Source organism: Hyaena hyaena, unplaced genomic scaffold (assembly GCF_003009895.1).
Source record: "Hyaena hyaena isolate Hyena2069 unplaced genomic scaffold, ASM300989v1 scaffold_483, whole genome shotgun sequence".
NCBI lineage: Eukaryota > Metazoa > Chordata > Mammalia > Carnivora > Hyaenidae > Hyaena > Hyaena hyaena.
Window position 1 is genome coordinate 174275 of NW_024081117.1, and position 15806 is coordinate 190080.

At 38.0% G+C, this 15806-nt stretch overlaps 1 protein-coding gene across 1 annotated transcript in view; it reads right to left on the minus strand.

Moving 5' to 3' along the window:
- Positions 1–5185: 5185 nt before the first annotated feature.
- The window catches only part of LRRC63 (leucine rich repeat containing 63), a 42335-nt gene continuing 31714 nt past the window's right edge, over positions 5186–15806 (minus strand). Inside the window, exons 8-10 of the mRNA XM_039254372.1 lie at positions 14688–14771; positions 11771–12010; positions 5186–5851 (exon numbers count right to left, since the gene is read on the minus strand). Of these exons, the coding sequence (XP_039110303.1) occupies positions 5644–5851; positions 11771–12010; positions 14688–14771 (532 nt within the window). The 3' untranslated portion in view covers positions 5186–5643. The remainder of the gene's footprint in view (positions 5852–11770; positions 12011–14687; positions 14772–15806) is intronic.

Below are 15806 nucleotides of genomic sequence, written 5' to 3' on the forward strand. Positions count from 1 at the left end.
ATATTAGATAAGCAAGTTAGGGCACTTTCATCACAATTTCTCAATATTGGATCTAACCTAGAAAAGTGTTTGCAATACATGATTCAGGGAAGAAAGAAAGGAAATGTCACCATTACATGATCCCATTAAAAATTAAGACATTTTTATATTGATTAGAGTAATTCATAATTAAACTGAAATTCAAACATTGGAAGTAGAAACAATCACGTAATAGAAAGTGAAAGACCCTGTTCTCAGCCCCCGGATACCGTTTCTCAGAGGGAACCATGAATCCTTTGTTTAGCATCCAGACTGTTTCTCCCATATTCTTCTACGTGTACCCAGATGTGTGCTCACGCACATACTTGTTGTTATAGGATGACGTTGGGGTTGCCTTGAGTATTTTTTTTAAGTTTATTTATTTATTTTGAGAGAGCGCGTGCATGGGGGGGAGGGGGGAGAGAGAGAGAGGGAGAGAGGGAGGGAGAGAGAGAAGCTGGGGAGGGGCAGAGAGAAGGAGAGACAGAATCCCAAGCAGGCTCCATGCCATCAGCACACAGCCCAAAGTGGGCTCGAACCCACGAACCACGAGACCATGACCTGAGCCAAGATCAAGAGTGGACATTTAACCAACTGCACCACCCAGCCGCCCCGGGATTACCTTGACTATTTTACAGACAGACTGTTTCAGTGACCCTTAGTCCTCCTTCATGTTTAAATTGAGTTAAACACTCTATACATCAGGACTGATAAACAGGAAAAAATAGAGGCCCAAAGAAAACGATGAAAGGAAGGAAGGAGGGTGAGAAGAAAAACTGAAGGCAGGGCAAGTGAAGGAAAGGAAAGGGGGTAAAGGACCTACCTATTGAGATGTTTTGCACCAGGATAATGAATATCTAGAAAGAGAAACATTCACCTGTCTCTATTCTCTGGCCTCTGATGCTCATGGAGTTCCAGATGTCTAGTGGCTTACATTGATCAGTTTTTTTTTTAATGTTTTATTTATTTCTAGGAGAGAGAGAGAGAGAGACAGCGACAGCGTGAGCAGGGGAGGGTCAGAGAGAGAGGGAGTCACAGACTCTGAAACAGGCTCCAGGCTCTGAGCTGGCAGTCAGCACAGAGCCCGACGTGGGTCTCGAGCCCGCGAACCGCGAGATCATGACCTAAGTGAAAGTCAGACGCTTAACCGACTAAGCCACCCAGGCACCCCTACATTGATCAATTTTTGAATGTTAAACTAGTCCTGGGATAACATTGCTAAAATAATTATAGAATGAGATCTCAAGGATGACAGTGTATGGCTGAGATGAGATGAGAAGACAGTAAAGTGCGCTGTGCCCCAACCTGCATCTTTCATTTCTCCAGCATCTTGGGGTGAGTCTTCTCACCTCTGGAAACCAGAGAATGTCAACGTTAGTGACTGTCCGAATCTTCTGGAGAGAGAGTAATTATGAAGACTCCTGGAAACCAACCCCTGAGATTCTAATCTAGTAGGATGGGGGTGGATCTGAGATTTTGCATTTCCAAGAAGCTTACAAATGAAGTCAATATTGCTGCTATAGAATATGACACAAAAAAATTCTTTTAGAAATCTACTGGAATAAATTTTCTTATTCTAGAAGTTTCTTCTACATCCAGCTGTGTGCTTACACATGCTTAGAGTTTCCCTGGAGGCAAAACAAGAAGCTGGTAGCAATATTTGCCTCTGAGGAGAACTGGAATCTGAAGGAAGTGAATATGAAAGATTTACTTTTCACTCTGACCCAAATCTTGTTTGAACTAGGTACAATATATAAGTATTACATATTCAAAAGTAAATAAAATAAATATTCTGTATCCCCCCAATTAAATATAAATGCACATACCTTTTGACCTAGCAACTTCACCTTTAGGGATTTATCTCACAAACATATTTAAACATGTGCAAATGACGAGATTATCTGTTGCAACATTTTTTTTTTCATAGTAAGAGGTTATAAAAAGTTTAAAGTTCATTTGTACTGAACTGGTAAAAAAAAAAAGCTATATACACTTTTCAGTGGAATAATATGCAATCATAAAAAATAATAGAAGGTAATATTGATATGGAACCCCCTCTGTGATGTAGTATTAAAAGCAAAGGTCCAGAAAGGAGTATATATTTGTTAATATTGTATAGATGGTAGGAAAGAAATATATTTACTTACTAGCTTATATATACATAAAATATCCTGGAAGAATAGAAAAAGCTTGATATCACTGATTATCTCTGAGATGCAAACAGATAGCAGAGCATTGGGGTTAAAGAATTTTTAAGATCTACTCTTTTGTGTCTTTTGAATCTTAAATTATATGGTTGTATTACCTATAAATATCTTGTTAAGAATACTTGATAAATATCTTTCTATGTCAGGAAAAACAAAGCTATCTATTTTTTAAATGGCTGAATGATATTACCTTCTTGGATTTCCCATATTTAACCATCTACTGATAAAAACTTAAAATGTTTCCAATTGATCACTGTTATAATATCCTCAGGTATATATTTGCATCCAAATGTGAGTATTCTTAAGCAATAACTCCTTATAATTATGGTGAAAATATATGTGTATTTAATTTTGTTATAGCCATTTAAATATTTAGCTCACATTTTTGTTGTTGTTATTTGTTGTTTTTTAATGTATATGCATTTTTGAGATGTATGCATGGATGAGAGAGCAGATCCTCCAGACAGAGGATCTGGAGCAGGTTGTGTGCTGACAGCAGAGAGCCCAATGGGGGGCTTGAACTCCAAAACCAGGAGATCATGACCTGAGGAAGTCGGTCAGTCAGCTGACTGAGTCACTCGTGTGCCCCTTTATTGTTATTTGTAACAGCTTATTGCGTGTTAGGAATTTTAGAAGTCTTTGATAGTTCTAGATTTTAGCTGCCTAAAACATTTTTCCTTTTCTCAATTTTCAGTTCCAGGCTCTTTCTTGGGGAAAATCTATCTCATGTGTTTTGGAAGAAGCTAATTCCCCCTTTCCCAGATAGGCATGTGACTAGTCCTGGCCAATTAGAGTATTCCATCCATGAGGCTACAATGCTTTGTCCATATATGAACATGTGACCCAAGTTGAGCCAATGAAAATCACTTCTAATACGTTTTAGTGTAATGCTTGGGATAGATAGTGTACTTTTCCTGAGGTTCCTGACATTTTAGTACATTAACCTGAACCATCAGTGGCCATCCTTGCTACCTGGAAATGAGGCAAACTTAAAGAAAAGTGTTGCTAAGAGATAGATGGATGGATGGGTGGGTGGATGGATGCATGGACATATAGATAGATAGGCAGAAAAATAGATAATGCCTTCATGACACAGTCTGAGTTCCCATATTGGCTGCCCCTGAAGATGCGCGCGCACGCGCGCACACACACACACACACACACACACACACACACACACACACTAATACATTTCCTTCAAGTGGATTTCTGTCATTTACAATCAAGATTCCATGGCTACTAGCCTGACTCTGTGTCATTCATATATATTACAGGTGTTTTCCCATGTGTTACTTGTCTTTTGACCTTGTTTATGATGATTTTAGCTGTACGGAAATTAAAAATTTTTTGCATAATGAATCTGTTCATCTTTTCTTTTGGGTTTTTTTTCCTGCTTATAAAGATCCTTCCCATTCTAATTTTTAGACCCTATTTATCTATTTATACTTTCAATTTAGACCTTTAGGAATCCAGAATTAATCATTGTGTGTGGTATGAGGCAAATAATCCCATTTTAAAAAGAAAGCAATATGTAAGTGTGCACATATACACATATACATGTCACAAGGATTATCTCTAATTTTCACTGGGTGGAGTTACAAGGAGAACTTTGTTTTCTTCTTAGGTTTAGTTCTCTTTTAAAATGTTTGTGTAATAAGTATGTCTTAGATCACTTAGATTCAAGGCTTACACTAACCACGAGGATATAATGAGATTGGACTCTAAGTGTATTTTGTATTTGTCCAAATGTCTAGGTATATTTATTTTTCTGCAACATCTCTAAGATCTTGTAATTTCCCTTGAAACCTGTTCTTTCTTCCCTATCTCAGTTTATTTTATTCCCTATCTCAATATGATATCACTCTGTTACTCAAACCAAAAATCAACATTTTTTAATTAAAGAAATAAATGCACTTTTCCCTCCAAGAAATATTTCAAGGACAAAGGTAAGTACTAATTGGCTATATGCAACTAGGATTTAATCTTATTTTTATCTTGTTTGTAATCATGGATATATTACATTTTAATACATTTATTTGTTATTAGGCTATAAATATCCTTGTCTAGATTACATATATGATATGGTAGTTACTTCTGTATAAATAATTTCATTATTTTGCTGATGAATATGGTGTATACCTCTCAAGCGATGTTTTCTTATTTCTGCTTAAAATCAGACTGAGTCTCAAGCAGATGAGTATAAGTATCTCAATTTATTGAAATCAACAGAAAAAATATTTGCCTGGTGTGTTTTGTCTTTGATTTAAATATTACTAAATGAAACACACACCTGACATAATGTGAATTTTCTGACATTCTCTAAAGATAAGATACCTGTATAAATTTCAACCATGTGATTTCATCAAGTTTCATCATTAACAATGGCATTTTGGACTTAAACACACATAAAAATATGCCGCATATGAAACAATTCTGTGCCATTCTGATAGTCAGTTGTTTGTTATATCAAAATGCTCTTACCTTCCTCTTACCAAACACTAAATCTTAAAGCCTCAAGTTCTACTGTAGGCATATGTTGCTTTACAGTGTAATCTTGTAAGTTTTACTTTATTTTCTTGTCAGGCTATCTTTTTTTTTTCTTAATGTTTATTTATTTTTGAGAGAGAGAGACAGAGCATGAGTGGGGAAGGAGCAGAAAGAGAAGGAGACATAGAATCGAAGCAGGCTCCAGGCTCTGAGCTGTCAGCACAGAGCCTGATGTAAGGTTTGAGCTCATAAGCTGAGAGATCATGACCTGAGCCAAATTTGGATGCTTAACAGACTGAGCCACCCAGACACCTCAATTGCCAGGCTATCTTTGAAGGCCTGGTGAATGCTAGCACTGGCCTATGGAATCAGGCTTTATGAGATGAAGGTCAGGATAACTGAAAGACTGTAGATAACTGAGTGTTCTAGGAAGCCTGAGTAATGAATTCAAACAACTAAATATAGGACTGGAATGAATCTTTTATTCTTAGAACAATCCACAATTGAGATGGTTGGCACTGTACAGATTTCTACAAAAATTCACAAACAGAATTCACAAAGAGAACTTGGGTACATGGCTTTGAACCCATGTAAGGCACAAATCCCACTGATGACTTTGAAATGCTATCTTATCACTTGGAATGGATGCATAAAGATGCCAGTTGTAAGATAAATCCTTTTGTGCAAAGGATTCTATCGTTTCTCCGTTTTACAGCAAACATGTGATAAAAGAAATTTTCCAGATTTTCATTGAAATCCAAAGACCTTTACTAATCTTCCTAAAGTAATTATTCTTCAACAATTCCATAACAGTCACAAAGTTTCATAAGAAGCTGGGATTACAAAGAGGAGTCACAGAAGACAGAACCTGTACTCTCAAAGAAGTGAATCACTACATACATAAACTTTAATGGCTCTTAAAGTGGGACTCCTAAATTATCAACTCAGAATTTAGAGTTGTTCTTTGGCTGGAAACAGTATCTAAAATGAAACTGCTCTCCTTTACTTTTCTATAGCAGTAAGAAGAACAGACATGATACAAAATAGGAAGATGTGTTGCTCCAAAAATATCACAGGATTGGATGACTCGAAAACCTTCACCAAACATGGGACCTTGACACCACTCACATCTAGATGGGCTGCAAGGGAGAAAACATCAAATCAATATTTAGTAAATATCTACTAAAGAAAAGACATCTTGCTTGATGCTGTGCAAAGCAGTTTAAAATAGGGCCCTTATCATTATTGATCTTACCATCTAATTAAGGAGCTAAAACATACACAAGTAAAAATTAAATGCTAAAAAATAGATACATGTATATGAAACAATCCTAGTTTTCTAAAACAAAAAAGGTATAGATGCATAGCTAGAAAACAGTCTAAGGGATTGCAGAGAGAAAACAGTACTTATTCTGGTCAGTATGATCACAGGACATTTTAAATATCTTTCTAAAGATTTTCAGTAGTTTCCAAATTTTCTGTAAGAACCACATATTATTTGTAGAATTCAAAATAAATATATCATTTTAAAAATAAACGGACTACCATAACCTAGTATAGGATTAGTGTCTGCATGTATGTTTAGATGCTCACAAATCAGCTAAAAAAAAAATAAGGACGTCAACCCATTATTCCATTTACATGAACACACTCTTCACAGAAGAAGAAACTTAAATGTCGAGAGCACATTGAGAAGTGTAGCTTCTCACCTCCATTAGCCATCAGAGACTACAGATCCCATTTCATAATCATCCAATAGGCACAATGGAAAAATCTGCCAGTACGAAGTTCGATATGGATGAGAACCATCGGGTGGGGGTGGGGGAGGGCATTAATACTTTCTTAATGGTGTAGACATTGGTATGATTTACCAATTTTAAATTTTAAAAAATTAAAAAAAATTGATATAAACATGTATACATATTCATTTTCATGCATGTTTAAAATCCCAAAAGAGTTGTGGCTCAGTCGGTTAAGTGTCCGACTTTGACTCAGGTCATGATCTCACGGTTTGTGGGTTCGAGTCCCGCGTCAGGCTTTGTGCTGACAGCTAGCTCAGAGCCTGGACGCTGTTTCAGATTCTGTGTCTCCCTCTCTCTCTGACCCTCCCCTGCTCATGCTGTCTCTCTCTCTCAGAAATAAATAAAAAACATTTTAAAAAATAAATAAAATCTTTGGGGCACCTGGGTGGCTTAGTCGGTTAAGCATCTGACTTTCGCTTAGGTCATGATCTCTCGGTTCGTGGGTTCGAGCCCCGCGTCAGGCTCTGTGCTGACTGCCAGCTCAGAGCCTGGAGCCTGTTTCAGTCTGTGACTCCCTCTCTCTCTGACCCTCCCCTGCTCACGCTCTCTCTCTCTCTCTCCTAGATATAAATAAAACATTAAAAAATAAATAAAAATAAATAAATAAAATCTCAAAAGAGTTAACAGAATGTCTTGGACAACTTTTTATGGAAGTAAATTTTGTTTTGCTTCATATTAATAGCATCATAATATTCCATAACATGGATACATCATAATTTTACTTTACTACTTTTTTTATTATTAATTAATTAATTATTTTATTTATTTGAGCACATTTGGGCTCAGATTTTCATCCCTGTGCCTGACTTGTGTTCACATGTTACTATTCTATAATACAGATTCTGAAGACTTAAATTTCTATTTCAAGGAGTAAGCAGGATACTGTCAAAATGCCTTCCACAAAGTTTTCACCAACTTACAGCACCACTAATGGTACATGATAATCCAGTTTTGGGGCACCCAAAGCCAACATTAAACATCAATCTTCTTAATCTTGATTAAACAGGTAAACAAAAACCAATTGTTGCTATGTGGTATCACAGTTCCTCGATTACCAGTAAGATTTAACATTCTTTTTTTTTCAAAAATTTTAAATGTTTTATTTATTTCTGAGAGAGAGAGAGAGAGACAGCATGAGCAGGAGAGGGTCAGAGAGAGAGGGAGACACAGAATCTGAAGCGGGCTCCAAGCTCTGAGCTAGCTGTCAGCACAGAGCCCGATGCAGGGCTCGAACCCACAAACTGTGAAATCATGACCTGCACCTAAGCCAGACACTTAACCGGCTGAGCCACCCAGGTGCCCCAAGATTTAACATTCTTCATGTTTATCAGCTATCTCTCCCATGAGTTGCATATTCCTATCGTCTCCCATGAATTGCATATTCCTATCACTTACACAGTTTTTATTGGTTATATCTTTTCTTGTTTTAAATGTTTTTAAATGTTTTCTTTATTTCTGAGAGAGAGAGAGAGAGAGAGAGAGAGAGAGCAAGCATGAGCAGGGGATGGTCAGAGAAAGAGGGAGACACAGAATCAGAAACAGGCTCCAGGCTCTGAGCTAGCTGTCAGCACAGAGCCCGAAGCGGGGCTCGAACCCACAAACCGTGAGATCATGACCTGTGCCAAAGTTGGACGCTTAACCAAATGAGCCACTCAGGCGCCCCTGGTTATATCTTTTCTTACTGATTTGTGATCGACATACATATATGTTTCAACAGCTGTATGCATTGTAATATCTTCTTAATGGCTTGTCTCTTAATTTTATAAGTGTCCTATTATACTTTTATCAAATTTATGAAACTTGGCTTTACTGTTTATATATTTTGTTTTGCTTAAGGCTATCTTTTCCTGTCATGAAATCATACACATTAGTCTCCTATACTTGCTTGTAAAGGCTTTAAAGTTTTGTTTTTCACATTTACGTTAATCCAAATGGAACTGATTTTGCATCATATGATAGTGACAAACACATAGCAGGAATCTAATGATACATTTTCTCCCTGTAGATGACCAAATATCTCAGTATCATTTACTGAAAAGTCTCTCCTCTCCCTACTCATCCACAGCGCTATTTTGCCTGATACCAAGCTTTCGCACGTGCGTGAGAATGTAACTGGACTACGTACTCTCTTCCATTGGTCAATTTTTCTTTCATTGCACGTAACATCAGCTGTATTACTTTCTCTGACTTTATCATAAGTGTTCATATCTGACCATGTATAGATCAATGAGATCCTTAATGTTAGTCTTCTTTTTCAGGTTTGTCTTAGCTATTTTGAAGTCTCTGCTTTTCCAAACACATTTTATAGTCAGCTTATCAAGTTTCTTAGGATATTCTGTTGGGGTTTTGACCAGAAATACATTGAACATACAGCTCTATTTGGGGAGAATGAATATATTTTTGGTGTTGGTTAATATCATACCTGGATATGTGTCTTTCTCATTTCATTCAAACTTCTTTATTTTTCTGTCATTTTAAGTTTTCTCTCTAAGTACCTTATGCATATTTCACTTCATATATTTCTAGGTATAGTCTGTTTCTTTACAAAAGTATCATTTAAATATTACATCTCTAATTATTTTTGATGTCTGATTTTAACTATAGCTTCTTTTAAACAGCATAACATAGATACTGTTGTTATTATTATTTCATAGATCCTAGAGTTCATGTTTGTTTATTCACATATTTCCAATTCCAGTCCCTTTTCCCTCCATTTCTTCTTCCATCTCAGAACTTGCTTCTGGAGTCGTTTTCCTTTCTCCTGATGCACATGCTTTGCAAGTTCCTTTAGAGACAATCTAGGGGGAGGAAATTCTCTGTTTTTTTTTTCCTCTGGAATGACATTTGTTCTCCTTTGTTCTTGCAGGTTAGTTGTGCTGGGCAAGGTAACATGTTTTCCGTTATTGTTACACTGTTGTTAGCAGTTGGCTTGTTATTCTCTGTAAGCAGCTCCCCCCTCCACCTGATTTTAAGTCTTTGCTTTGTCTTTGGTGTCTATCAGGTATGTTACTTAGCTCGTGCAGAGCTTTCAGCATCTGAGTTCACATCTTTCATTACTTCTGAAAATGCACAGAATTCTCTGGGAGTCTACGTCTGTGTTAGGGTATATATTAATATCTCTTTACCTCCTGTCTGTGAAGACACAGTAATCCCTTAGATCCCTCTTCATGTCTGTATAATTGTCTGTTTAACCCATGCACAGAGTTAATTTTAACTGTTACACTTTTAGTTTCTAGAATTTCATTTCATTTAAATTTTCTTTTTCAGGAGCACCTGGTTGGCTCACTCGGTTAAGCCTCCGACTTTGGCTCAGGTCATGACCTCACAGTTACTGAGTTCCAGCCCTGCATGGGACTCTGTGCTGACAGCCCAGAGCCTGGAGCCTGCTTCACATTCTGTGTCTCCCTGCTCTCTCTCTGCCCCTCCCCTCTCAAACTCTGACTCTCTCTCAAAAATAAACATTAAAAAGTAAATAAATAGGGGTGCCTGGGTGGCTCAGTCTGTTGAATGGCCGGCTTCAGCTCAGGTCGTGATCTCACAGTTCGGGGTTTGTGAGTTCTAGCCCCGCATCAGGCTCTGTACTGACATCTTAGAGCCTGGAGCCTGCTTCGTATCCTGTGTCTCCCTCTCTCTCTGCCCCTCTCCTGCTCACCCACTTTTTCTCCCTCTCTCTCAAAAATAAAAACACACACACAAAATGTTTCAATAAATAAATAAAATAAAATTTCTTTTTCATATGTGCCTGCTGATATTTAATGGCCTTTTATTTCTTGACCAGTTTTAAAATTAAAATGATATTTTATTACTTTAAACCCTTAAAATAGGTATTTTGTATTCTGTAAAGTTCTAATATCTTGTGTCCTTGGAGATTTGTACTTTTTGACTGATTTTGCTTCCTTTTACTCTCGCTGGCTCATTTCCTCGTGTATTTGGACATTTCTTTAAATTGTGAGATAATGTTCAATTTAACTTAATTTTTCTGGAATCTTCAGAGCTAAACTGAGGATGTTTCTCTCAAAAATATTTGTTTAGCTGGAAAAAAGGTATTTACTGCTTGGGGACATGGAGCCCACTCTTGGGTACAGATTTGAGGAATGTCAGCTTCAGCTTCCCTACTTTGTGGTGAATTCAAATAGTTTCATACGACATCTGTTACCACTCTCTGGTTTGGTTTTATTTCTTTATAAAACTTTTTATCTTTTGAGAATTTTTCTTAATTTTTCATTTGCATTAGAATCTCATGAGCACTGACATCTCGATGCATTAAAATGGAAAACTTTGGGTCCTGGTCCCTTTTTATTGGTAGTTTGTTAATCACCTTCTTCAATTGCTTGGAAGATTACTCATCTGTTTTGACTTCCTGCCTTTTATTGAGTCAATATTGGTAATTTATATACTCCTGGGAAATTTTACTTAGGCATACAACAGATATTTGTTAAATCAATAATATACACACTGATGAGTGTAAAAACAGATTTATACCACGTGCAGGAAATAAGAGATAAGCTGAGTGGACTGCCAGTGCATGGGGTCCACCCAAGTTTTGAGATTAGGCAATGATTCTCACATTGGCCATTGATCACTGAGGAGGAGAAGTTGCTCTAAATACGTCTGGTCTCTTCCTGATCCCTAGGAAGCTAGAGTATAACGAATTTCCCTGCATAGAGTGCCTGGGAATAAAGAATCCTTTTTTGGAAGGACCCACTTCTATGTCTTCAGTAATTCACAGAAAAGATTAATACTACAACAATTTTGCCAGCTACACCTCAGCAATTTGTAACTCACACTGGAATTAAGTAGTAACGAGAATATTAGCAAATGGCAGAATTCAGACTACATTATGATGCCTGGAGAGTCAGAAGGAGAAAGGTGAAGAATTTTATGTATGTCTGAGGGTGTGGTGTGGGGTGTGCATGTTAATAGTAAAACAGTCACCTGGCCTCTATTGAATAACATTTAAATGCTTATAGGGGTGTTGGGGCACTGGGTGGCTCAGTCGGTTGAGCATCTGACTTTGGCTCAGGTCATGATCTCAAGGTTTGTGGGTTCGAGTCCCACATCAGGCACTGTGCTGAAAGCTATCTTAGAGCCTGGAGCCTGTTTCGGAATCTGTGTCTCCCTCTCTCTCTGACCCTCCCCTGCTCACACTGTCTCTCTTTCTCTCTCAGAAATAAATAAAACATTAATTTTTTTTAAAAAAATAAATGCTTATAAGGGTATTTTTCTTTTATTAAAAGGGCTTCAGAATTTGCTCACCATTCTAGCAGCTTCTGAATTTCCACTGGGATCACTTCATAATATTTATGTAGATCATTTTTTAAAAAGAACAAAGAAGTAAGATGAGTAAGACACGGGGGGCTATTCAAAGAATTCTCTTTCCAAAAAATCGGGTGAGTGAAAGTATTCTCAAACTGGAGTTTTTTCAAGTTAAGCTTCAAAATTGCAGGTGGAAAAGTAGTCAGCTCAGTCCCATCAACATTCAGTTTTTCAAGTAGTCTGCAAATAAAGGAAGCCAAATTTAAAAGGTATTTATGCAATTTATAACACTGAAGTAAAATTCTGTTCCAATGTTCCTGAAAATTAGCATCACACTTAGCAATAAAATATGAGTGTTTAAGTATTTCCTTAGAATCAGAGAATTAAAAAACAATGGAAACAATATATTATTACAGCAATATGTGGGTTTGTGTAAGTGAATTAAAGCATAAGTTCTGGGTCTTTGCAGCATGTTATTACGAGAAAAGAAATAATATAGTACAATGATAGAGTATATTTTCATTGACAAATTGAACATCAGTACCTCATCTCATTCAAGCCTAATCAAAACCGTGAAATTAACACTATCACACTATCATGTGCTGTGTTGCACATGGACTTTTCATCCCCTGAGTCCCCTTGGTTTTACTGTGTTCGTTGATTCTGATAACCCTGATTTCTTTGTTGAAAGAGACCCGATGTTACTGATTTTCTCATTTATACTACTTGTCTTGATGGTGTGTTTTACAGTCACTCATCTCCTTTCTAATTAGTGCTGGAGACAGGCAGAAAAATATCTGTTTATGGGGGCCACATAAAAACAAATCAAAGGCTGGTCCAACTTGTCAAATGTACTGGGAGTGAAAAGGTTGAAATGAGGACTTTTGAAATGAGGGGCTGGGAGGTCTAGAGTCTCATGTGCAGCCTAGTTTCTCGTCCACACAAATCCTTCAGTTCTGACTCTGGCTGACAATACTAAAATGTGATCAGGGCTCCTGGGTGGCTCAGTCAGTTGAGCATTTGAGTCTTGATTTCAGTTCAGGTCATGATCCCAGAGGGTGGTGGAGTTGAGCTGCGTGTCAGGCTCCAGACTCATGAGATTTTCTTTCTCCCTCCCTCTGCCCCTCTCCCTTACTTGCGCTCTCTGAAAAAAAAATTAAACATGGTCAAAAAAGGGATTTAAAATAATGAGACTAGGAAGAACCATCAGTGGTCTTCATCCCTCAGCCACAGTCTGACCACTGCACCTGTCACAACCTGGAAAAGGAAAGCAAGACCCCAGGCTTTGCTCTGATTTCCAAGGAGAAAGTGGCATGGTCACTATTTTCCCTCTACACCAAGCACAAGCCTCAGGGCCAGCAGCAGAGAGCCCAGTGGACAGCCAGAATAAGTGTGGGGTACTCTAGGGGAAACGCCAGCGAGGGTCCCCAAACACCCCTGGGTGAGGCTGCCCCTGCCTGAGTTTCTTTTTTCTTTATTTTTTTAATTTTTAAATTTGTTTCTGAGAGAGGAGAGAGAGAGAGAGAGAGAGAGACAGCGTGAGCAGGAGAGGGTCAGAGAGAGAGGGAGACACAGAATCTGAAACAGTCTCCAGGCTCTGAGCCAGCCGTCAGCACAGAGCCCGACGTGGGGCTCGAACCCACAAACCGCGAGATCATGACCTGAGCCGAAGTCGGACGCTTAACCGACTGAGCCACCCAGGCGTCCCCTGAGTTTCTTTATCATAGAGTCTCCACCAGATAGGGTTCCTCTTTCCTCTCAGTGAGTTCTGGGGAGTTCGAGAGGCTAAACAATGTTTAAAGCTGGAAGAGCTCCCCACTGAGACAGCCTTCGTAGCTGAGCATCCTACGGACCGAGGCACTTCCTCCTGTCACACACTGACTCTGTCTGCAGGTGCTCTGAGACTGCCTTCAGCCCGGAGCAGAAGACAGAGCAGCCAGAAGAGAAAAACAAACAAACACACAACAGTGCTCCTGAGGCAATCACGCTCTGTGGAGGCAGAGGAAGTGTTGGGGTGGGGGGCAGAACTTAATAAAATTCACTTAATAAGAGACAAACCCACACAAGTAGACTCTCTTGAACCCAAACCCATGATTTATAAAACTAAAGAATTCAGCAGATGAACTGAAGAAGAACATGGTCTTCATAAAGATCTGGATTAGAGGTGAAGACCAAGAAGTAACTCAAACAGAGCAAAAATATGAAGAAAAATCATGTGAAAAAAATATATAGATGTCACAGAAGATAGAACTAGGAGACCTAACAGATAAACAATAGGTATTTTAGGAAGACGAAATGAAACCAGATGGAGGAGAAGACTCGATGGTTAAACATATTTCTTTAATTGAAAATAAAAATGTTTAAGCTGGTGATTAAAAGAGTTCATTGAATTCCGGGAAAGACAGGTGTGATGTTGGGATTTACAAGAAATATTTGGTCTTTATCCATAGTTCCTGGCTCACAACTCTCAAAACCCTTGACATTTCCTGAGAAATAAGAACAATGGGAACATCTTTTGTTATTTTTTGTCTCTTATCCTTGCTATTATTACCAAGCAGTGCGGGGTATCCCTGGTATTATTAAGATTACACTGTATATATGTATATCCTTACCCAAAATAAATAAGACTGATAAGACCACAGGTGTACACACAGAAAAATGAACAAAGTTATCCTGTCGTTCTATTAAGTAGTCATCAGTACAGCTTTTAAACAATCACTGAAAATGTTATGTCTTGAAATGTTATGTCTTAAACATACTGATCATTCAGATTATGTTTTTGTAAACTTTATGCTTTCACATATTATGTTTTATGGCTATTGAATATAAGAAAGAACTCAATTTTCTCCAGCACAATCATTACCAAATACACCCTTATAGGGCCTATGACTGTGTGTACTCACTACATCCAAAATACCTGAGTCTCTGGATTTCGTTTGAAATAGAAGCAATACTATTGTAGGAAATATCAAGTTCCTCAAGATAGGTCAAAGAAAACAACCTTAAATAGAAAAATAAAATGAAATTAAAAATGATTAAATGTTTGTCATTACTGGGCATGAATAAAGAACTAAATATTTGAGTATATAGGTAGAAGTATGGAGAAACTATATTTTTCTAAGATCTTGAAATTTATGGACTTCTTTTCGTTATTGGGTATAATTACAATCAAAGTTCCTAAAAGAACCCATTTATCCTTTAAGACTGCTTTGAAATGTTTGGAGTGGATATTGTTGAGAGTGCTGCTATGAACTTTGGGGTGCATGTGCCCCTATGCATCAGCACTCCTGTATCCCTTGGGTAAATTCCTAGCAGTGCTATTACTGGAACATAGGGGAGTTCTATTGTTAGTTTCCTAAGGAACCTCCACACTGTTTTCCAGAGGGGCTGCACCAGTTACATTCCCACCAACAGTGTAGGAGGGTGCCCGTTTCTCCAGATCCTCGCCAGCATCTAGAGTCCTCTGATTTGCTCATTTTAGCCACTCTGACTGGCGTGAGGTGGTATCTCAGTGTGGTTTTGATTTGTATTTCCCTGATGAGGAGGGATGCTGAGCATCATTTCATGTGTCTGTTGGCCATAAAGCCCCACACAGAAAAGCCACCTGAGAAACTTCTAACACACTTGGATATGTTATTTTCTCAGTTGCTGTTAGTTTTCTAGAGCTGACGTAACAAATGACCACAGCCAGGTGTCATGGAGCAATGGACATTTACACTCTCAAAGTTCTGGAGGCCAAAGGTCTGAAATCAGACCTTGGGGTTGGTTCTTTCTGGAGGCTGTGAGGACCCTCCAGGTAGGCTTTGGGATGGAGAAGACAAGAACCAAAAAAGAAAAAGGAAAAAAAAAAAGGAAAGGAAAGAGACACATTTTGGTGATGTCCTTACTCCTTAAATGAACAATGAAAATATATTTCATGAGCAAATCCTATCTCAAAGCTTTGGAGAAAAGAAGAGGCCTGTTGGGCTTTTGAAGTGATGTATTATCTTTATTTTACAAGAAAACTAAATAGACAAATCAAAGGACTTTCCATGGT